This window comes from Schistocerca cancellata, chromosome 1 (genome assembly GCF_023864275.1).
Source record: "Schistocerca cancellata isolate TAMUIC-IGC-003103 chromosome 1, iqSchCanc2.1, whole genome shotgun sequence".
In the NCBI taxonomy this organism is placed as follows: Eukaryota; Metazoa; Arthropoda; class Insecta; order Orthoptera; family Acrididae; genus Schistocerca; species Schistocerca cancellata.
Window position 1 is genome coordinate 801,631,374 of NC_064626.1, and position 23,168 is coordinate 801,654,541.

Below are 23,168 nucleotides of genomic sequence, written 5' to 3' on the forward strand. Positions count from 1 at the left end.
TCATTGGATCTTACTGACAATATAGCAAGTTTTGTTAATCTTTCTGTACTTGTTTTGACTAGGTGTTTGAAAACAAAGTTCAAAACAAATACAAAAGTAATTAAATGGAATAGCAAATAAATTGCGTTCACTGGGAAACCATGAAATTGTTGGTTTCTGAAAATTATCTCAACTGGGTGTAGTTCCACGTTGTTTCTTTTCATAAGTACAGTCTTAGAGAGCTATTCTCACAGCTAACGGTATGTCGATTTGCATATCCGATTCAACACTTCTAGATGTGCCTTGAGATTTTTGAGAATTTTATCTAATTTTTTTTATTTTATTTTTTATTTTTCTTTTCCAGCTGTCTTGAGCAAGACAAGATTCTATCTCTAGTTAAGATACTGACATCTTCATAACCCACATTTTTCCCATTGTTCTCACACCACATAGGCTGTCACATGGAAGGGCCCAGTTCTTGATGAGGGATATTAACATGTACTTAAATTTTGTGGCATCATTGAAAGGTAGAGGTAGATAGTAAATAATTGTCGGTTACAAATATTAGCCAACTGCTGCATCGTGACTTTTGGTAGCAGAAGTTGTTTTATTATATCATTAGAAATTACCTGTTGTACTATATTGGGTGTTTGAGCACAGTAGTCGCAGACTTTCAGGATAGAGTGTACATCTACACGATGGAAAGTGGCGTAGCAGTGCATGCTCGGAGATGCTTTTCTGGCACTGTAGCAGTTACACACAAAGCAAAGGAAGGACACGATCAGAGTGAGAAAAAATGTTTATTATGCTTAATACAGCTAAAACACTCACAGTTTTGGCTGGCGTACACAGTCGGTGGTGCCACATACACCTGCAGTTTCAGATTATGCAGCATGTCCACAGTTGTTGCGGACACAGTCACTGTGAAGCTTCATTTTGCCTACCAACAGGGTGGAAGTAGGATGGCATGTTGCTGATATGCATCTGGCATCTGGGGCCGGTGATTGCAGTGACCTGCCGCACAGTGGTTGTACTCCCAACTTTACCCCACAAGGCAAACCCTCTGCCACACCTTCTTCGTCTGTCTCCACAGGAGGTTGTCTGAAAGGGGGTCCTTCAGTGAGAAGAGGCAACAATGTTTGAGGACAGCATCAATGTTAACCAGCAAAGATACTGCTGGGGGTGGTATAGAACATCCCTGTGCCAATATGTGGGCTATTGCTAGTCATATTGGGATTTCCCACAGCAGTATCAGGTGGAGCCTGCATGACAACTCCATGCATCCGTTTCACATTCGGCACATGCAATTAGTGCTTGAAGACAATTGTGTTCCACAAGTGGCCTTTGCATAGTGGTATTTACAGATGCATACAAGAGATCTTCGTTTCTGAGCCACCAGTCTGCTCGCAATGAAGCGACATCCTTGTGAGAGGGAATGTTCAACCCACGTAACACTCACGTGTGGTTGGAGGAGAACTCATGTGCAACAAGAAGCCATGCAACCCAGAAATGGTTTTCAGTTAATGTATGAGCCGGCATCACTGGGGACCACCTCATCGGACTACTTGTTGCTCCAGTGTTTAACATGTGCAAGCTATCTCATCTTTCTTCAGTAGTATTGCTGCAGTTGTTGGAAGATGCACATAATCACAATGTGATGCTTTCCAGCATATGTTTTCAGCCAGGTGGGGCCCCGTCACATTACAGCCTTGTTGTGTCGCCACATGAATGCAACATATCGTCAACATTAGATCAGTCAGGGTGGTCCATTGCATTGGCCAGTGAGATTGCAGGACCTCAGTTGCCTGTACTCTGGGGATACATAACGACACTGGTGTGTGAAATCCTATTGCCAGTGCTGAGGAACTTCGTGCATGCATCATTGCAGCATTTGTAGTAGTCCAGGACATCCTGGTATTTTCCAGGACACCAGATCTTCCATGCATCAGAGGTGTGAGGCCTGTTTCACCCTCGGAAGTCGTATTGTTGCACACCTTCTTTGATGGCTGTCATTGTCTGTTTTTGCTTTTATTTCCTCGTTTCTGCTGTGCTAACGAGGAGAGGTCCGCTGCAGTGGAATCAACTTTTGAAACTATCGATGTGGTTATATAGGTTAAGATCCTTTGGTATCGCATACTGCAACCATTCACACATGTGGACTGTCTTTTAGAAGTAATTGATGAAAAAAATTTCGGAATTTTGTGTGACACTCAGTAGCTTTAAAAAGGCTTGAAGCAAATAGTTTGGTTGTTGTTTAATGAATGGGATACTAGCTTCACATGCAGGAGGTTGTAGCTTCGAAGCTTGCTTGTTGCAGAATTTTTTTTCAATTTTTGAATCCTTATTGAAATGACTTTGATCATAATTTTTATCTGTTGATTGGTTTGAAATGATATTCATTTTCATTTCTTAGTCAAATCATTTGAATTGTATCAACTAGTTCATTTGCTCTAATTTTTCAATTTTTCGTACTGTCATTCTTTTTCCACTTGAAATCTTTGTTCATGTGTTTCTCTTTAATTTTATGTATTGATTTCAGTTTAATTTCATTTATCATTCTGTTTTGTCCGCATTATTCCATTAATTATACATATCTCATTTAGTTTGAATTTCATCCTCGGCATTATTTTGCCCATAGTGCATTAGGTATTTAGATTATGTTTTAAATGTTTTTGTGATGATTACCATGCAAAAAATTGCATGTCTGGTTACAAAAATTAATTTTTACACCACTGCACAGTCAATATAAATACACACATCAAAAAAAATTTTGCATCCCCTCGGTTCTGAGAGTTCCGAAACTTGTACAGAAAATTGGAAGAGAGATCAACATAAAGATAATTTCCGCTCTTTTTATTGCTCATGAAAACCACATATTGCATATTGTACCCCCATACAGAGACCTTCAGAGGTGGTGGTCCAGATTGCTGTACACACCAATACCTCTAATACCCAGTAGCACATCCTCTTGTGTTGATGCATTCCTGTATTCATTGTGGCACACTATTCACAACTTCATCAAGGCAGTGTTGGTCCAAATTGCCCCACTCCTCAACGGCGATTCGGCGTAGGTCCCTCACAAGGGTTGGTGGGTCACGTCGTCCATAAACAGCCCTTTTCATTCCATCTCAGGCATGTTCAATAGGGTTCATGTCTGGAGAACATGCTGGCCACGCTAGCAATGTCGTTACCCTGAAGGAAGTCATCCACAAGATGTGCATGACGGGGGTGCAAATTGTCATCCATGAAGACAAATGCCTTGCTAATATGGTTGCACTATCGATCGGAGGATGGCATTCACATATTGTACAGCTATTACGGCGCCTTCCATGACAACCAGCGGTGTAAGTTTGCGCCACATAATGCCAGCCCAAAATATCAGGGAACCTCCACCTTGCTGCACTTGCTGGACAGAGTGCCTATGGCATTCAGACTGACCAGGTTGCCTCCAAACAAGTCTCTAACAATTGTCAGATTGAAGGCATATGCGACTCATCGGTGAAGAGAATGTGATACACACATCCTGAGCGGTCCATTCGGCATGTTGTTGGGCCAATATGTACCGCACTGCATGGTGTCATAGTTACAGAGATGGACCTCACCATGGACGTCAGGAATGAAATTGGCCATCATGCAGCCTATTGCGCACAGTTTGAGTCATAACACAACGTCCTGTGGCTGCACAGAAGTCATTATTCAACATGGTGGTGTTGCTGTCAGGGTTCCTCAGAGCCATAATCCGTAGGTAGTGGTCATCCACTGCAGCCGTAGCCCTTGGGTAACCTGAGTGAGGCATGTCATTGATAGTTCCTGTCTCTCTTTGTCTCCTCCATGTCTGAACAACATTACTTTGGTTCACTCAAAGACGCCTAGACACTTCCTTTTTGAGAGTCCTTCCTGGCACAAAGTAACAATGCGGATGTGATCGAACCGCGTTAGTGACCATCTAGGCATGGTTGAACTTCAGACAACATGAGCCATGTACCTCTTTCCTGGTGGAATGACTGCAACTGATCGGCTGTCGGACCCCCTCTAATAGTCACTGCTCATGCGTGGTTGTTTACATCCTTGGGCAGGTTTAGTGACATCTCTGAAAAGTCAAAGTGACTGTATCTGCGATACAATATCCATATTCAACATCTATCTGTGGAGTTCTGCGAACCGGGGTGATGCAAAACTTTTTTTTTTGTGTGTATATAATATTTGGTCATTTGTTCTTTAACTGGTAGGTTGAAATTGTATAAAGAAGTTTCAAATCAGCACATACTCTGCTGAGGGTAAAAATTTTATTCGAGGTAATTGAATTAATGTTTACAAAAATTCAGATTGGAAAAAGAATGACATAAAGAAAATAAAACTAATGAAAAAAGTTGATATGGTGATCAAAATAATGTGACAAAGGAATAGAAATTAAAAATTACATTTAAACTAATTAACTGATTAAACATAGTGATGAAAGTCATTTTGATAAAGGTTTAAAAAAAATTCACTGCACCTGTGAAGCATAGAACCCACAACCTTTTGCATGTGAAGCTATTACTGTATTTACTCGAATCTAAGCCGCACTTTTTTTCTGGTTTTCATAATCCAAAAAACCGCCTGCAGCTTAGAATAGAGTGCAAAGCAAGCGGAAGTTATGAAAAATGTTGGTACGTGCCGCCACAACTAGCTTCTGCCATCGAATATATGTAGCGCTACGCAGGCATGCTTTGTATGCACTAAGATAAATACTGGCGCCAAAACCTCTGCGTCAGTAAATAAATTAAAAAAAAAAAAGTTGAAGACGAGCTTTTTTTCTCCGCTGCGAGTTTCGACCTCTGCATTTTCATACATTATCCAACGAAGTAAATACAAATTCCGTATTGTCCATCTTCGAATGTAGCACAATTACAGTGTACTACGAAAATCTGACTGGCAAGACTGTTTGGGATGTTTGTCAATGTGGCCAACTCTACGTTCTGAATTTTTTCCTATCTGTGAGAAGAGATGGTTGCTAATAGGAACCTGATGAAATTTGAATCACATACAGTATTCTCTTCACCATAAGAATAATACGAATACAAACATTTTGCCATGTATTCTTTCGTGTTTGCTGCTATCTCATTTAAATCCTGTCTGCCAAATAAACTACGAAACTAGAGTGAGACAACAGCAAACGCGGAAGAATATACGTATCATGTCATGTTTATATTCGTATTATTCTTATGCCTAATAGTGATACAGTCAGAAATGAAGCACAGCAAGTGACTAGATTTTTAAATCTAAGATGACTCTAATTTCTGTGCAGAATTTGATGTAATAAAGAAGCGGCCGCAAAGCTTTTCAAACGGAGAAAAATTTTCGCCCAACTCTCGTTCAGAACATGTTCTATCATACGCAGTCTATTATTTGGTTCTTGTTGGTCATTATCAAAGAAAGCAGCAGTGTAAGTAACAACAGATAGCAGTCTCTTGCCATTGTTTCGCTAATGAGACGATTCCTCTCTCTTTTTTTTTTTAATTGTACGCGGCGGTAGCGCGCCCAAAAGCAAGCCATGCCGCGACAGGCCGTAAACACGCACTATCAGAATGCGACAAACAATGCACGACACAGTGCAGTAATGCATTTTCAGCTTAAGAGTGACGCAAACACCTATAACAAAGAAAACGGCACTTATCAGATCAATGCAAAATAAGCAATCGATTCAAACCAGACGAAGCACGTGAAAAAGGAAGGGCACCCGTATAAATACGGACGGAGCGCCTGACGCATAGCAATACATGGTAAAGCTTAACTGCTAAGCTTAAGACTCGAACCAAACTACTGTAGCTGTATCGTCATTCATTCGACCTAAATTGTCTCTCATATTACAATGGACCAACTTTGTTTAGATTTGGAGGTGCGGCCTACAACTTTTCTCTCCCCTTGAATTTAGAGTCTCAAATTTCAGGTGCGGTTTAGATTTGGGATTTTTTTTTTTTAAGTCTCATTTTTCAGGTGCGGCTTGGATTCGAGTGCGGCTTAGATTCGAGTAAATACGGTATACTCTCCACTCCACCACACAACCAGACTACATAATTTTACTTTTCTAATGTTATTGAGGATCACAGAATTACGAAATTTTTATTGTCAATTACTTGTAAATGAGGGCCTACCACAGTGAGTGGCTGCAGGTTGTAATACCCATACGGTTAGATAGGTTAAGATCCTAGGTATCGCACACTGCAGCCTTTCACTCTGATAGGCGCTCATTTACAAGTAATTGTCAAAAAAATTGGAATTTTGTGTAACACTCGGTAGCATTAAAAAAATTGAAGCAAATAGTCTGGTTAACCTAAAGAACCGTACATCTGGTTTCAAAAAGTCGGTCGCACTACAGGCGACGTCTCCTGGCAAGCATAATCATTTTATTACCCTGTTGGTGTCTTTCCTTTCCTGTGTTTGTTCTTTCTTGTGTTTGTTCTCCCTCTGTCTGTCTGTCTGTCTCTGTGTGTGTGTGTGTGTGTGTGTGTGTGTGTGTGTGTGTGTGTGTGTGTGTGTGTGTGTGTGCTTCTACTCCTCCCACCCAACCCTGAAAGTTTTCAACTGCCATGTTGAAACACACTGCATTTGTAATTCTGACTTGTAAATGCAATTTTTGTGACCCTGTTTAAGATGAGTGAATCTATTTGAAGATTGTGTATTACCCTCTGTGATGACTTTATTTTGAATGGAAAAAAGGGGTGGTTAGAGCAAAGCAAAGGAATGAAGGGATAGTTGGGTTAAATTACTAGAGTATGTAGTTTTTCCTGTGACAGTTACATATATGTTTGATTTGTGAAACTCCATGAAATTTTCCTATGAACATACAGTAGTGAGAGGTGTATCTAGGCAGTTCAGCATTTTTTAAAAGAAAATGCAAAAGATATGTAATTGAGGTGATGCAAGAATTCAGTTTGTTCTGAAGTAGTGGGCTCCTTTTTGTGTTGTTGTTGTTGTAGTAGTAGTAGTAGTAGTAGTAGTAGTAGTAGATGATTTGGCACCCGAAATTATAAATTATGTATGTGATGTAAACGCTATAAAATAAAAGATGGATGTTTTGTACAGACAGAATATCTCATTATTTCTCAAAATATATTGTGAAGCTTACAAAGTATGTATACAGTTAAATAGGCATCACAATTCAGCCCCCCCCCCCCTCCCTCTCCGCCCACTCAGCTGCATTATGCCACAAAGAATTGTCATGCTGTTAGATTCCAGTGGCTGTTGCAGGTCCACAGAAGAATATTTGTCACCCATATGGAAAAGGCACGCAGTTTCTCCTCATGCTTTCATAAGATCTGTGCGGGATCACACCTTCCAGAAAGTCTCTTCTGTCTGCAGAATTCCGGATGAGATTTTCCAATTCTATCTCCAACTACTTACATTTTCCTCATTCACATAGGAATAAATTGTTGTTCTCGCCGCATCCTTGATTCTTGTGTTCCTCTCCTTGGCTCATATTAAAACAAAACAGAAATTATATAAACTGCCTTGACAGTGACACTTTCTTACCAGTGAAAGTCTTTAATTGTTCTCTGGTACTATATTCTGTTTGTAAAGAGACCATTTGCGTCATTAGTACCTCAGTCCCCAATGAGTTTTAACACATGATGCTCACTTTTTCGACAGTTGTAATTCATAGGCTGTCCAAAAGGCTATTGAAATTTTATGCTTATAAATTTTTCAGAATCCTGTCTGAAAACTAGCCTTTTCAACACACTGCTACATGGTTCCTGACAATTGTCCTAGATTATCATGACTGAATTTGTGAGAGAGAGAAAATTTGCTATCCTATTAGCAAAATTGGAACAGCTGCGAAAAGTTAAATGTTTATACACACTGTATTATTAGATGTTCACATCTCTGTGAAGTACTTATAATACTGATATTTTTTCTGTGGTCAGTCAGTGAATACTTTTGTGGTGCAGTACCTTTTGGTTGAACTCATTTTATATTAAATTAGTGATAGTCTTGAATCCTTTGTTGAGAGTTGCCAGTTGCCATTCTAAAGTACTGATTGATTATGTTTTGTTCTGTCACTGGTAATATTGCTTCACTGAACCTCTTCCATCACACACTAGCTGTTTTAGCCTAGTTAATTACTTTCCTGTTCCATATATCATTTTGCACGATCAATCGTCATAATGTGGAACCTTTCTATTTTCACCCAAAATTCTTGTGTACAAACTTTCAGCAGTATTTTCTCGCACCAGTCTGTCTTTCCTAAAGATTTGTAGTACATATACTGTTGTTATTAAAGATACAATTTCTAAAACTAGTTCCAAGTCTTTAGTACATTTTATCAAAAATATTGTTACTGTTATGTTTGTATCCTACTTCAGTTAAAAATTTCTATTGCTAGTTGTGCACCACATTACGTTGATCTTTTTCGTATCACCAGTGACATTCTCATCCTGTTTTTGTTATTTATTATTTGTAAAGTCTCCATTGAATTTGCGTTCAGCACACCATATTCTTAATACTCACTGCTCCTATGCCACAACATTGTCAGTTATCACATACTTTTTAATATTTAGTTTGTTCAGGTAACACAAATATGGAAATTGATTATATTCTTGAGAATATAAAATGATAGTGGTACTGTGTGTTTTTTAAAGCTTTTTATCCGAAGCAAAATTAACCATCTGTTGTACGAGCCATATGTCTGTTCCCAAATTGCTCAGATGGGATTATGTATCATCTCAAAAAAAAAAATACTGGGAGTAAAAGCCAGAAGTTCTGTATTAAAGTTCTGTTTGTCAAATGGCAGTAGTGGTTTTACGTACCTTTAAAGGTTACTGTAAAACGCTGATTTTTAATATTTTATATATATATATATATATATATATATATATATATATATTATTTTTTTCATGCTTTTCAAGAAATCTGCTTAAATGATTCCTGGGATGTAATGTCTAATGTAGTAACTGTAACTACTACATCAGTCAATACAACCATTTACATAGTATTTTGTGTCTTTGCAAATTTGTTAAAGTTTCACAGCAGCTAAATGGGATACATATTTGAAAGTTTACTTGTCCATTAAAGGCAGCATGTGTCATGATACAGCATGGCAGTGGGTATTTTAAATCTTCATTGTAACAAATTATTTGTGGCGGTGCTAAAACAAGTTTCCCACCAACAATCTCTCTTCTAGTTCAATGTTGAAATATTGCAATCAACATGTATGGTGTGTGTGTGTGTGTGTGTGTGTGTGTGTGTGTGTGTGTGTGTGTGTGTGTGTGGGAGGGGGCGAGAGAGACACCTGAAACTTGCAATAGTTATGAATAAGCATTTTAGGCAAAATTATTAGTACTTGGTAATGGTAATATATGTGGTTACTCGTAATCAGACATTATATTAAGAATGCATAGTTTGTGAATGCCACATTTTGTAGGCTTTGCAAATTTTTCAAATTGTTTAGCTGGGAGTATTAAGATAGTAATCATTTTTTACAGTTATTTGCAGTAGATGGTATGGCAGAAATGGTGCAAAATGTGCCTGTGAGCGGAGAATTGGCGTAGTTTTCTCATGTAGCCATGTTTGTTACAAGAGAAAAATGTAATATTTGCTTCAAAGTGAAATAAATGACTCACATAATCATCACATAACATCATTTCGCTGCATTCATTATTGACTTCTAGTAGTCTCTTGCTTACATTGTGGCAGATCACGAGCTTCTGTCATTTGTGTTAGGTTTCTCATAATTTATTACTAGTGTTAATGCTGTCGCTTCATCAGAGGTTTCTTTTTCTTTTCAGCAGATTTAGGTCTTCAAACTTTAATTATCAGCGTGTCTCAAACTATGAGGCAGGGCTGAGAGCAAATTCAAGGTGAGGCGCGACATTTGACAATTTGGCCTTCTTACTGTCTGTTAAAAACAATGCATGCCTCTTCTGGAACAAGAAAAGCTCATAGAATAATTTGTCATAAATCAGAAAATTTATCTTTTTGTAGTTTGCGGTAGAATGCTGTCTGAAATTTAAAAGGTTAGTGATAATGGCAAACATTATAGAATAGCCTGCCACAAGTTTGAGAAACACTGATACTGAGAACGGTATGATTTCTAACTTAAGATGACATTCATTCCATTTTTGTGTAATGTAAGACAGTTCAGAGGTTGAATGTGGCTTTAGAATAATGTTTCTGGCACAAGTATATTATTTATTTAAAGAGATGATTAGGTTTTTGTCATTGTTATTTAATTTTTGTGTACTACAATCTGAACTCTGATGGTGAGAAACTGAAACTTACTGAAACACAGTTTTGGAATGGCTTCGTAAGTGTTGCTAGTGTGTGTAATAATACAACATAACTCACATCTCTTGTCTTTCAGGTATTTATCAAGGCCCAATATTTTCTTTTTATTTGAGTATGTATATTGCACCTTTTGTGTTATGTAACCATGCCTTTTACCTTGGCCAAAATAATGTTTGAGCTAAATGATCAGGCTACAGCATGGCTGAACCATATTTTCAGTCCTTTAGATTGGCTGTTGCAGATGTGGCTACTGTAATCATTTAGGCCAGAAACATACAGTAGTTGGTAAAATATGATCTTTGACAGGTGGCAACACTGTTGGCACCTCTCAACTGATAAGTGCAAACAGCTGCAGACGAAATGTCATCTGTAGAGCTCCAGCAACACAGAAATTGCCGTAGAGATGTGTACAGATTGTGTTACATGATTGATTGTGAGGTAAACACGCAACACAACCATTTTGCCCATGACTGTCGGGGGATCTTCTTCTGCAGACTCAATTACAGTGTGAACCAGATGTTATGTTGACAAAACATTTCTTGAGTGAGACTTCCAATAGTTTCATTGGTGGAAGACAAGGCTAAGAAACTTTCATGTAGAAATTTGGTTGTTAATTTAATGAACTTTTTCAGTAATGAATCATAACTGACCTCATCTTTTAGTTGTAGGAAACATTAAAGTTCTTAATCTGAAGTGACACCACAAATGTTCATAAAGCAGTCTGCTGGCACAATAGCCAGTGTTGCATTACTTGGAACTTAATGTTCTATACTAACACACTGCCATATTTTACACTCCCAAAAGATTTTAGTGTGTCATAATCATTAAAGCTCAGAAACTTGAATGGTATCTTAATACCTTATACATATGATTCAGTGCTTCAGTAAAGACTTGAGAGGCCGTGTAGGACAACATTGCCTTTTAGTGTTTCAGATTTTTAACCAAATAGTTTTGTACTGTATCAACTGTTTATGAAAGTTAAGGCTTTTCTTATCGGTAACTAAAAACATCATGGTTGTGTTAAGTGGACAGATCAAGAAAATGAAATAAACCGCAGAAAAAACGCAACTGCTCTGCCTGTTACTACTGCTGCCACTACCAACAGCAAAGGTGATTAAAACTGCACTTGACACTATGTATGAGGCCTTAAAGCTACTTTCTCACTGTTACTAAACGTCTGCAGATGCTGAACGATGAAGTTTTACTCCAGCAGTGCTCACTCATTGCACTTAAATAGGGCTGTGCTTACCAAAATGTTTGCTTTTGCACTTATTTAGTAAGAGTTTAAGTATACCTATAAAAAGATGACTTGGACCATTTGGAAATATTTGGTAACATCTTTTTGATAGAATATTTCCTACCCCTCTTTTGAAGTTCAGTATTTGGAACCATTAGTGAAACAGTCTACTGTGTAGTTTTCCAACAGTGGATTCACTTTCACTTTGCAAAGGTGTACACTCCTTAGGTATTATTTTTTCAAGATTCAGTATCAGGGTTCATTTAAACTGGTTCCAAGAAGTTGGTAAAGGTCATTATGAAAGTTTTCAGATTACTTGCCTCCCAACTCCCTAACTCTTATAGACAGTGAGTAAATCTGGCCACTCATTTGATCAGATTGTATGAGCTGACAGACCAGACTTAGTTGTTAGGACAATTTTTTCAGAATTTGTCATGTTTTCCTGCAGTAGTGAACTAAGTAACAAAACAATGATTTGCTGACTTATTTTATCTATATCACAGAGGGCAACCACTTGTAGTTGGTTTGCATGCAGTTATTTAGTGATTTACAGGAAATGTTATACAGTTCTGCATTCTTTATGAAATAACACTATAATTAGTACACTGGCTTTGTTATTTGGGCACCAAGTAACTGATGAAGATAGAAGTAAAGAGGATAGAGAGTACTGCTTTCAAATAAGAAACTTCCCTGAGGCAGTGAAATATGTAAAAGTTGAAAATCAATTTGTTAGAATGTCTGTTACAGAAATATTTATTAGGAGTGCAGCCATACAGCGTAGTGAAAAGTTAACTATACAGAAGAAAATGTTTCGAAATATGGTATTAACAGAAGAATGCTGAAGGTTGGCAGAGTAAGTACTGAAAAAATAGTGAAATAAAATGAGAATAGTTCATGGCACAACCAGACTAAAAGGATGGGGATATATTGATAAGTCATATCTGAGATAAGACATAGTTGATCTGCTAAAGGAGGAAAGTGGAGACAAATTCGTGGCCACAATAAACAGATTAATGTGGATGTAGAGTGCAGTAGTTGTGCAAAGATGAGGCTTGTACGGGGCAGATGTGTGTTGAGAACTGCATCAAGCCAGTCTTTGAACTGAAGCCAGCAACCATCACCATTACCTAAAATGGATACAGTACATGTATTTTTTACTTTGCATAATGAGCTGAAGACATGACCAGCTGGTAACACTGTCACTTATGTCCAAGAAGTTTACATTCCAGTGTTACAAGCAGATTGCTATCACAATCTTTGTTTGAGAATACTCCTTGCACACTTTGACAACACGTATTCAGAATGCAATTTCTTCGAATCTACATTCCGTCTGGTTGTTCTGATTGTGATGTCTCAGTTTTTCATATAATTTTAAAGTGGTACAAATTTTTTAACACTTTCCCTTACCACATTGGATTCATTTCTTCTGACACCTTCTAAAACCAAATCTTATAGACAGAACAATTTTTCTCAGTTTCTTTACTAGTTTAAGTAAAGCTCTGTATGATTAAAGCTGTAAAGTTTTCACAATCTGCTATACCTTAGTGTCGTATACTTCTGACATGGTTAGTCTGGGAAAAGTTCAAAAGCATAAGATCAGATCATAGCATGGCTCTCTCGAAACCAGTCATGCAATAAAATGTTGTTTTAGCGAACGTAACTTACGAAGTTTTCTTCAGTTACCGTATCTTTGTATTGTTCGTAATTTTGCAGGAACTGCTGTCTAATAAGGTATTTATCCATATTGTTAATTATATATGTATTATGAATTTTTTGCTGCTGCTGCTGCTTCTTTGTGTTAAATACTTGGCTCTCACTGCACACATCATCTCACCCAACTTTAACATTTTACTTCCACATTCCATCACACCTGTCAGCATTGTCTCTCTTATACCTTTTTCATCATAAATAAATCTAATGACTTTAACAGCAAGCTATTGCAACTGTCATGAAGGCATTTTACATTAGACAGAACATGTCTTTCCTTAGTCTCAGTCAGATTAGTTCATGCTACATCCAGGTATACAGTACACTTTGAGTACTATAATATTAGATTGCGGTCATTGGCATTCATCTGGGCACAAGATTGTACTATAGTATTATGCTGGGTAATACCCTTTCACTATTGGTGATAGCTCTCACATTTTCCTAATGTTCTAGGCCCACCTGCAATTAGATTATTGTCTGCCATGCCTCTTGTAATCTGCTAAAGAAATGTCTCAGTTCACCTACCCTGTACCACCTTACAGGATTTCATTTTCGTTAATCAAAATTAAGTCTTCCATTCCACTCTATCGTCTGATCCATTTGTTTTTTTCTCCTGATCCTCCCCATGAACCATGGACCTTGCCGTTGGTGGGGAGGCTTGCGTGCCTCAGCGATACAGATAGCTGTACTGTAGGTACAACCACAACAGAGGGGTATCTGTTGAGAGGCCAGACAAACGTGTGGTTCCTGAAGAGGGGCAGCAGCCTTTTCAGTAGTTGCAAGGGCAACAGTCTGGATGATTGACTGATCTGGCCTTGTAACAATAACCAAAACGGCCTTGCTGTGCTGGTACTGCGAACGGCTGAAAGCAAGGGGAAACTACGGCCGTAATTTTTCCTGAGGGTATGCAGCTTTACTGTATGATTAAATGATGATGGCGTCCTCTTGGGTAAAATATTTCGGAGGTAAAATAGTCCCCCATTTGGATATCCGGGCAGGGACTACTCAAGAGGATGTCGTTATCAGGAGAAAGAAAACTGGCGTTCTACGGATCGGAGCGTGGAATGTCAGATCCCTTAATCGGGCAGGTAGGTTAGAAAATTTAAAAAGGGAAATGGATAGGTTAAAGTTAGATATAGTGGGAATTAGTGAAGTTCGGTGGCAGGAGGAACAAGACTTCTGGTCAGGTGACTACAGGGTTATAAACACAAAGTCAAATAGGGGTAATGCAGGAGTAGGTTTAATAATGAATAGGAAAATAGGAATGCGGGTAAGCTACTACAAACAGCATAGTGAACGCATTATTGTGGCCAAGATAGATACGAAGCCCACACCTACTACAGTAGTACAAGTTTATATGCCAACTAGCTCTGCAGATGACGAAGAAATTGAAGAAATGTATGATGAAATAAAAGAAATTATTCAGATAGTGAAGGGAGATGAAAATTTAATAGTCATGGGTGACTGGAATTCGAGTGTAGGAAAAGGGAGAGAAGGAAACGTAGTAGGTGAATATGGATTGGGGCTAAGAAATGAAAGAGGAAGCCGCCTGGTAGAATTTTGCACAGAGTACAACTTAATCATAGCTAACACTTGGTTTAAGAATCATGATAGAAGGTTGTATACATGGAAGAACCCTGGAGATACTAAAAGGTATCAGATAGATTATATAATGGTAAGACAGAGATTTAGGAACCAGGTTTTAAATTGTAAGACATTTCCAGGGGCAGATGTGGACTCTGACCACAATCTATTGGTTATGAACTGTAGATTAAAACTGAAGAAACTGCAAAAAGGTGGGAATTTAAGGAGATGGGACCTGGATAAACTGAAAGAACCAGAGGTTGTACAGAGTTTCAGGGAGAGCATAAGGGAACAGTTGACAGGAATGGGGGAAGAAATACAGAAGAAGAAGAACGGGTGGCTTTGAGAGATGAAGTAGTGAAGGCAGCAGAGGATCAAGTAGGTAAAAAGACGAGGGCTAGTAGAAATACTTGGGTAACAGAAGAAATATTGAATTTAATTGATGAAAGGAGAAAATATAAAAATGCAGTAAATGAAGCAGGCAAAAAAGAATACAAACGTCTCAAAAATGAGATTGACAGAAAGTGCAAAATGGCTAAGCAGGCGTGGCTAGAGGACAAATGTAAGGATGTAGAGGTGTATCTCACTAGGGGTAAGATAGATACTGCCTACAGGAAAATTAAAGAGACCTTTGGAGATAAGAGAACCACTTGTATGAATATCAAGAGCTCAGATGGAAACCCAGTTCTAAGCAAAGAAGGGAAAGCAGAGAGGTGGAAGGAGTATATAGAGGGTTTTATACAAGGACGATGCACTTGAGGACAATATTATGGAAATGGAAGAGGATGTTGATGAAGATGAAATGGGAGATACGATACTGCGTGAAGAGTTTGACAGAGCACTGAAAGACCCGAGTCGAAACAAGGCCCCCGGAGTAGACAACATTCCATTGGAACTACTGACGGCCTTGGGAGAGCCAGTCCTGACAAAACTCTACCATATGGTGAGCAAGATGTATGAAACAGGCGAAATACCCTCAGACTTCAAGAAGAATATAATAATTCCAATCCCAAAGAAAGCAGTTGTTGACAGATGTGAAAATTACTGAACAATCAGCTTAATAAGCCACAGCTGCAAAGTACTAACGCGAATTCTTTACAGATGAATGGAAAAACTAGTAGAAGCCGACCCTGGGGAAGATCAGTTTGGATTCCGTAGAAATACTGGAACACGTGAGGCAATACTGACCTTACGACTTATCTTAGAAGAAAGATTAAGGAAAGGCAAACCTACGTTTCTAGCATTTGTAGACTTAGAGAAAGCTTTTGACAATGTTAACTGGAATACTCTCTTTCAAATTCTAAAGGTGGCAGGGGTAAAATACAGGGAGCGAAAGGCTATATACAATTTGTACAGAAACCAGATGGCAGTTATAAGAGTTGAGGGACATGAAAGGGAAGCAGTGGTTGGGAAGGGAGTGAGACAGGGTTGTAGCCTCTCCCCGTTGTTATTCAATCTGTATATTGAGCAAGCAGTAAAGGAAACAAAAGAAAAATTTGGAGTAGGTATTAAAATCCATGGAGAAGAAATAAAAACTTTGAGGTTCGCCGATGACATTGTAATTTTTTCAGAGAGAGCAAAGGACTTGGAAGAGCAGTGGAACGGAATGGATGGTGTCTTGAAGGGAGGATATAAGATGAACATCAACAAAAGCAAAACGAGGATAATGGAATGTAGTCGAATTAAATCGGGTGATGCTGAGGGAATTAGATTAGAAAATGAGACACTTGAAGTAGTAAAGGAGTTTCGCTATTTGGGGAGCAAAATAACTGATGATGGTCGAAGTAGAGAGGATATTAAATGTAGACTGGCAATGGCAAGGAAAGCGTTTCTGAAGAAGAGAAATTTGTTAACATCGAGTACAGATTTAAGTGTCAGGAAGTCATTTCTGAAAGTATTTGTCTGGAGTGTAGCCATGTATGGAAGTGAAACATGGACGGTAAATAGTTTGGACAAGAAGAGAATAGAAGCTTTCGAAATGTGGTGCTACAGAAGAATGCTGGAGATTAGATGGGTAGATCACGTAACTAATGAGGAAGTATTGAATAGGATTGGGGAGAAGAGAAGTTTGTGGCACAACTTGACCAGAAGAAGGGATCGGTTGGTAGGACATGTTCTGAGGCATCAAGGGATCACCAATTTAGTATTGGAGGGCAGCGTGGAGGGTAAAAATCGTAGGGGGAGACCAAGAGATGAATACACTAAGCAGATTCAGAAGGATGTAGGTTGCAGTAGGTACTGGGAGATGAAGAGGCTTGCACAGGATAGAGTAGCATGGAGAGCTGCATCAAACCAGTCTCAGGACTGAAGACCACAACAACATAATTCCTGATATACATTTCTTCACTGTTAAAGGTTTTATACGGAGTTCTTAAATGTTAAAGTTTTGTTTCATTGCTGTAAGTTTAAACTGGTAATGCAAGCTGATTGCATACTTTGCTTTTCTGACACAGCAGTGTAGTTTTAGAAACCAAATTCAGTTTACCAGAATCACATGAGGCCATGTTTAATCTTCTGGTATCCATACAGGTTTTTTCATCTACTCTAAACATAAAAACGCAACTGGTTCTAAGATGTAATTGTAAACATGTATAAGTTTTCTCTTTCAGTTATTCAAAATTCTAGTCTTACAGTTTTTGGCCAGGCCCACTTTCAAACTTAAGTTCTTCCATTTATTGTTGAAATTTATCTACACCAAAGGCAATTGCCAAGTGACAGGAAAATTAATGTTTCAGTTGTGTTTAACATGTAGATCGTCTTCCTTACCCTAGTTTAAGGATCAGAAAATAAAAATGTCCTCTTTCATATGTAATCATAGTTTTGATTATATGAAATCTATGTTGATTCCTCTTTCTGTTCTAAATTTCTCACTGTCCTATTGAAGTTTAATGGAAGGTGTGTGTGTGTGTGTGTGTGTGTGTGTGTGTGTGTGTGTGTGTGTGTAACATACTCTTCAGATACTAACGGAAGTTGATTTGTTGCTAAACAGAATTTTAATTGTCTCCAAATCTGTGAATACAATAGAGTGATAATTCATACTTGTTACTCGGTTGTATTGTTGTTTTTTTTTTTTTTTTTTCGATGAGTTGCAAATTGTTTGTTGTATTAATTCACTTACAGTCCACTTGTTTAAAATCATTTACCTTAAGGGAATTCATTCAAATTTGAATTCACAGAATCAACAAAACTCTATGTCTGCAGCTTGTGTTCTAGTAGCTAGCATTACTGCTTCTGGATCACAGGGTCCCGGGTCCGATTCCCGGCCGAGGACATGGTGTTTGTGTTGTCCTTATTTCATCATCATCATCATTTGTGACTGTGGCTACATTGGATTGTGAAAAAAAAATGTACTGTGTAAAAATTGGACTTCGTACGGGCACTTACGACCGCGCAGTTGAGCACCCCACAAACCAGACATCAGCAAAACTCCATGACAGTGAAATAGTAATCTGCAAATAAGTGGCATAACAAAGGGTGTCAATCCCCTCTTAAAATTAGATGAAATTGTAGTAAATGGCACGTAAAGGCTCATTTGAATTATATATCTAACAGTTATGTCGTCAGGAGAATGACATTGGAAGTCTTCTTACTGTATTCAATTGTCGGTGTTGGAAAAACAATTTCTTACATTGAATGTTAAAGGATTACTCAACTAAGTGTAAAATTATCTTTGTGCTTACTTTCCCCCTTATGTTTGGTATGAAAATTTATTATAAAACAAGTGCATTTGACAACATTGTTAAAATGTTTAGTGTAGGAAAGAGGCAAAATCATTCCTATTTCCTTGTGAAGTTCAGTTGCTGTAAATGTAATGTTATATTTCTGCATGTTGTAAGTTGAATATTCTTCACATGCTACCTTTTGGTACCACTGTATTTAAAGCTGTGGGTGTGCATTGTCTATGAAAGTGCTAAATCCTTTTTTACATTGATGGATTTAAGGAAGTGTTCGGAGCATCAGTAGCAAACAACCTTGCCGCAGTGGTAACACTGGTTCCTCTCAGATCACCGAAGTTAAGCGCTGTCAGACTGGGCTAGCACTTCTATGGGTGACCATCTGGTCTGCTGAGTTCTGTTGGCAAGCAGGGTGCACTCAGCTCTTGAGAGGCAAAGTGAGGAGCTACTTCATTGAGAAGTAGCAGCTCCGGTCTCTGAAACTGACATACAGCCGTGACAGTGGTGTGCTGAGCACATGCCCCTCCGTATCTGCATCCATTGTCACCTGTGCGCTGAGGATGACATGGCGGCCAGTCAGTACCGTTTGGCCTTCACGGCCTGTTCCGGAGGAGTTTAGTTTGTATTTAGTTTTGCAGCTTCACAATTGGTAATTGTAATTAATGTACATTTCTGAATTATGTAGTTTACATGCTCAAATTGAGTGAGATGGTGCTGTTGTTGAAGCATGGGAATCATATTTAACAGAATAGGGATTAAGTCTCTTCTTGCCATTCAGATTATTTTATTCTGTTCATAAGATAACTAACTTCATTCCTTCCTGCCAAATGCAGACTGGGTGAAAATGCATTGACAACTAATATGGAGCAAAACTGGAGTGCACACTCAAGACATAGAAGTGCCATTTGGTGTAATAGCACCTGAATAACTAGAAAACTGCAGTTCCTAGTGAAAATGTTACCCAGTACAAAATAAAAATATACTTCCTACAAGAAAGGTCCTATTCTGTTTTTGTCTTGGGGTAAAAGTTTCCATGTTGCAAGGAATGGAGAAATGCAGATTATTAAAAATACTGGTTTAATGGTATAAAACATTAATTTCTAAATAAAGTGGGCTAAGAACAAAAATGTGTGTACCATATGCAAGTGCAGTGGATCTGTATTAAGCGATAAATTGTGTTCCAAAATTGTAACAGGGTGAGGAGGGGCAGTGGAGGGTACAAGACATTCTATGTAAATATCTGCACACTATTTCACACTGATAGAGGGGGAAGTCTGTCACTCTGCACGCAGGTGTTCTTCTGGTAAAGGTGACTTCCCCCACCACAAATACTGCTCTTTCCAGCTTACATACGATCCATATCCCCAGTATTTCCTGTCTAATTATTTTATGTGACAAAATAACTTCACTAAGCTCATGTTTATAGAGCAGGGTCAGTTTCGGTTTATTAAATGAGTAGTTACTTCCAGTTACTGATTGGGCTTTTATGCAAATTATGTTCCTATCAACAATGGCTGAGAAGTGTCTATATATCTGATGTTGGTGGGAAAGGAGTTGTATTGATAATTGTGACATCTTGATGGTGTCTGTTCAGACAGTGTTTTGTAAAGCTGTTTAATTATGTAGTAGCCACTTCGTGATGAATTAATGAATAGCCAGAAAATTACTACATTTCTTTCACGCTAGAGTTATTACTAGATTGCACAAATCTCCTCCATTGAAGAACTGCTGAAAATTGTAAAGTGGTCTGCACTGAGTGGAGCCCTTACCCCACATGCATGGGATATCTTCCATGCTGGGTGTGAATATGTCTGATGGAACGGGATTGATCATGTTACAGTCTAGAACGGTAATCTACAGTAATGCACTTCTTGACTTGTGTTTAAAAGTGTGAAGTTCCAAAACTTCTAAGTGACATACTTCCGTTCCAGAGGGAGCCGATTTAAAACTCTGAGCCTCGTCAAATATCTGGAAAGCTGAAGTGGGTGTGATTCATTTGATAGGTGCCCTGTACTGTGAAAAGTGTTCCACCCATTGATAGTTAAGGCAATAAAATTGACTCTGTTGAAAAGGTACTGATAGGACAGTAAACTTGAGGCAGGCTCTTAAATTTAGTAAACAGTTCATAGCTCCAGTTGTATAACTTTTTCACATAATAGCTCACTAACTGGAAATAAGTACGCATGTAATATACTGAAAATAATTCCTTCACACAAGCACAGGTTGAGTGAAGTTATTTCATCTGATTACAGAACAGCACTGGACAGGAAAATCTTTGGGAAGTATAGTTTGCCTGTAACCGGAAAACTGAGCAGCACTGGGGTGGAGGAGTTGCCTTTCCCAGAGCAATAAAATTATTTTACTTCATGACTAGAATAAATTTTGCTTCTAGCATTGTAGAACAGTCTGCGAAATTTACGTTTATTCTGTCCATATGTGTTTCTTGTGGTAGCATTGTTAGTAATTCATAGCATGTAGTGCTAACTTGAACACCCCCGTCCCCTCCCACTCGGGCATGTCTGCGTACTACATTGCCAGCAATTCATGTGGTGCACTGTGGAAGGGTTAGTATAGGGGGGGGGGGGGGGGGGGGGAGATGTATATATTTGCTTGCTCCTTCGGTTTGCAGACCCAGGAAGGAAGTAAGTGCGTGACCACAATCTGACGACCTGCTTTCCCTCACACTTTTATCTTTGAACTCATTACACACTGTTTCTGAATCCAGTTCATTTAAAAATAAATGTCAATTTTGTATCATTAAAACACTACTTCTAATATTTCAAAAAAATATAAAAAGAACTTTAAATCTCTCTCTCTCTACCCGTCAGCATTTATAGTATGTTGCTCATCGTACTCCCTCCTACCACTGTACAAAAATTTGCGAGTACATAATTTTTTCCTTAGTTACTGGTCTATATTAAAGTCTATAGCTTGTAAGAAACTGAAAAAAAAATCAAATGTAGACAAGCTGATGATTCATGAATATTCTGAATATCATGTGATGGCGTCTGAAACTATCCATAATTTTCTTTTAATTTTGTCGTATCAGAGAAATCTACAGTACTGATGTTACAGGCAATATAAATATTTTAATGTTGCTGTTGTGACCTGTCTGAATTTCATAACTAGCTTTTATCGTAAGATAAAAACTACTGCTATTACACTGGAAATATGAATTAAAAACCACCTTTAGTCACAATTTTTTGTCTTTTATTAAATACACAATGCATTTTGGACCCTGTGGTTTTGATGTTAGATTATGAACTTCATAAGTCAAATGCGGAAAATATGTCTGAACGGTGGAAAAAATGAACCGTGTAAACTCGCCACATAACCCAAGAAAAGCGTTTTTAACTTCCGAACATCATAATGCAATGGTTTCTCCATCCCGTTCATGCATATCACTTCACTCAAGGGGCACATTTGCATACACATTTGTGTAAACACAGATGATGATGATGGCATTGAAAAACTAAGAAACATTGAAGTCTAAGAAGTGTACAAAAAAAGAAACCTTGCAGTTTGCACCAAGTGACCCATGAATCAGTTCTCTCAACACACAAACACAATGCATACATATTGGATACTACAATCCAGAAATCTATCATAGTGTTTACTTACTTGCTTATTAAGTTTCCTCGCTGATGATAAACAGGATTGGACACATCATCCTTAAGTGTATAAATTTGCAAGCAGTGAATGTTTCTTCTTCGCCAACAGATTTACCAGTCCCCAAGCCTCACCAGTATCACTTTCTGTGGAACAGTGCACTCCCAAACACGTCTGTCCGCACCAACATGTACTTTGTTGTCATCTATGTTCTGTTGCGTATATAAAGCTGTGTGCATTTCTGGTGTCTCTTCTCAAAGCCCTGGATAGGTTTCAACCAAATTTGTCTCAAGAGTATCAGCACTATGGGATTTATAACCCCCTAGCTCCAGCAGGAAAGGAGATATATGAGCAGAAACCTACCACCCCCCTCGTCTCTCTCTCTCTCTCTCTCTCTCTCTCTCTCTCTCTCTCTCTCTCTCTCTCTCTCTAGGCTGCCCTGCCCTGCAGGTGTGTTGTGTGGTAATGGTATCAACCTGCTTTGAAGGGCAGCCTGCATGTCAGGGACAAGAAAGTTTTCCGGCTCCAACATATATCTGCTCTGCATGATACGCATTTTGTGCAAGTAATATTGCACTGCTTTATTGTGTTGCAGGGATTACACGGACCAACAAGCATATGGCTTGGGACATGTTGAGATTGATAGAGGAGGTAGGGGATGGACAGTGTGAGGGGGAGGTGTAAGAGGCGCGTGTAACGTGTAAAGGTGGTCGGTAGCTGGATAAGTAAGAGGTGAAATGGACATCAGAATAGAGGTGGGAGTAAGATATAATCAGGAAGATATGTTGCAGGAAATGGACAGACAGAGGGAGAAGGAGATAAAACGGTGAGACGATTAGGTGGACAGAGACAGACAGAGGGAGGAAGAAGTGAACACAGGAGATGTGTACAGTTTGTGTCGAATGCACGTGTAGTATCTCGTTTACATACCAGCATGTTCAAAATTTACCAACCAGTACGATGAAATAAAATTGTGTGATAAGCAATGTGTTATATGATGAAATACATCAGTATTGTATATTTCTCTCAACTACTATATTGTATATTAGTCCAAAGCTGAGTCAGTTAAATTTTTGGCTATATAATGTGTATGTTGTGTTAAAAACAAATAAATT

The 23,168-nt window shown here is 38.5% G+C and overlaps 1 protein-coding gene across 1 annotated transcript in view; it reads left to right on the forward strand.

Moving 5' to 3' along the window:
- The window catches only part of LOC126187899 (synaptic functional regulator FMR1), a 232,578-nt gene that overhangs the window by 26,244 nt on the left and 183,166 nt on the right, over positions 1-23,168 (forward strand). The window contains 1 exon segment of the mRNA XM_049929253.1: positions 9,744-9,815. Coding sequence (XP_049785210.1) covers positions 9,744-9,815 — 72 coding nt within the window.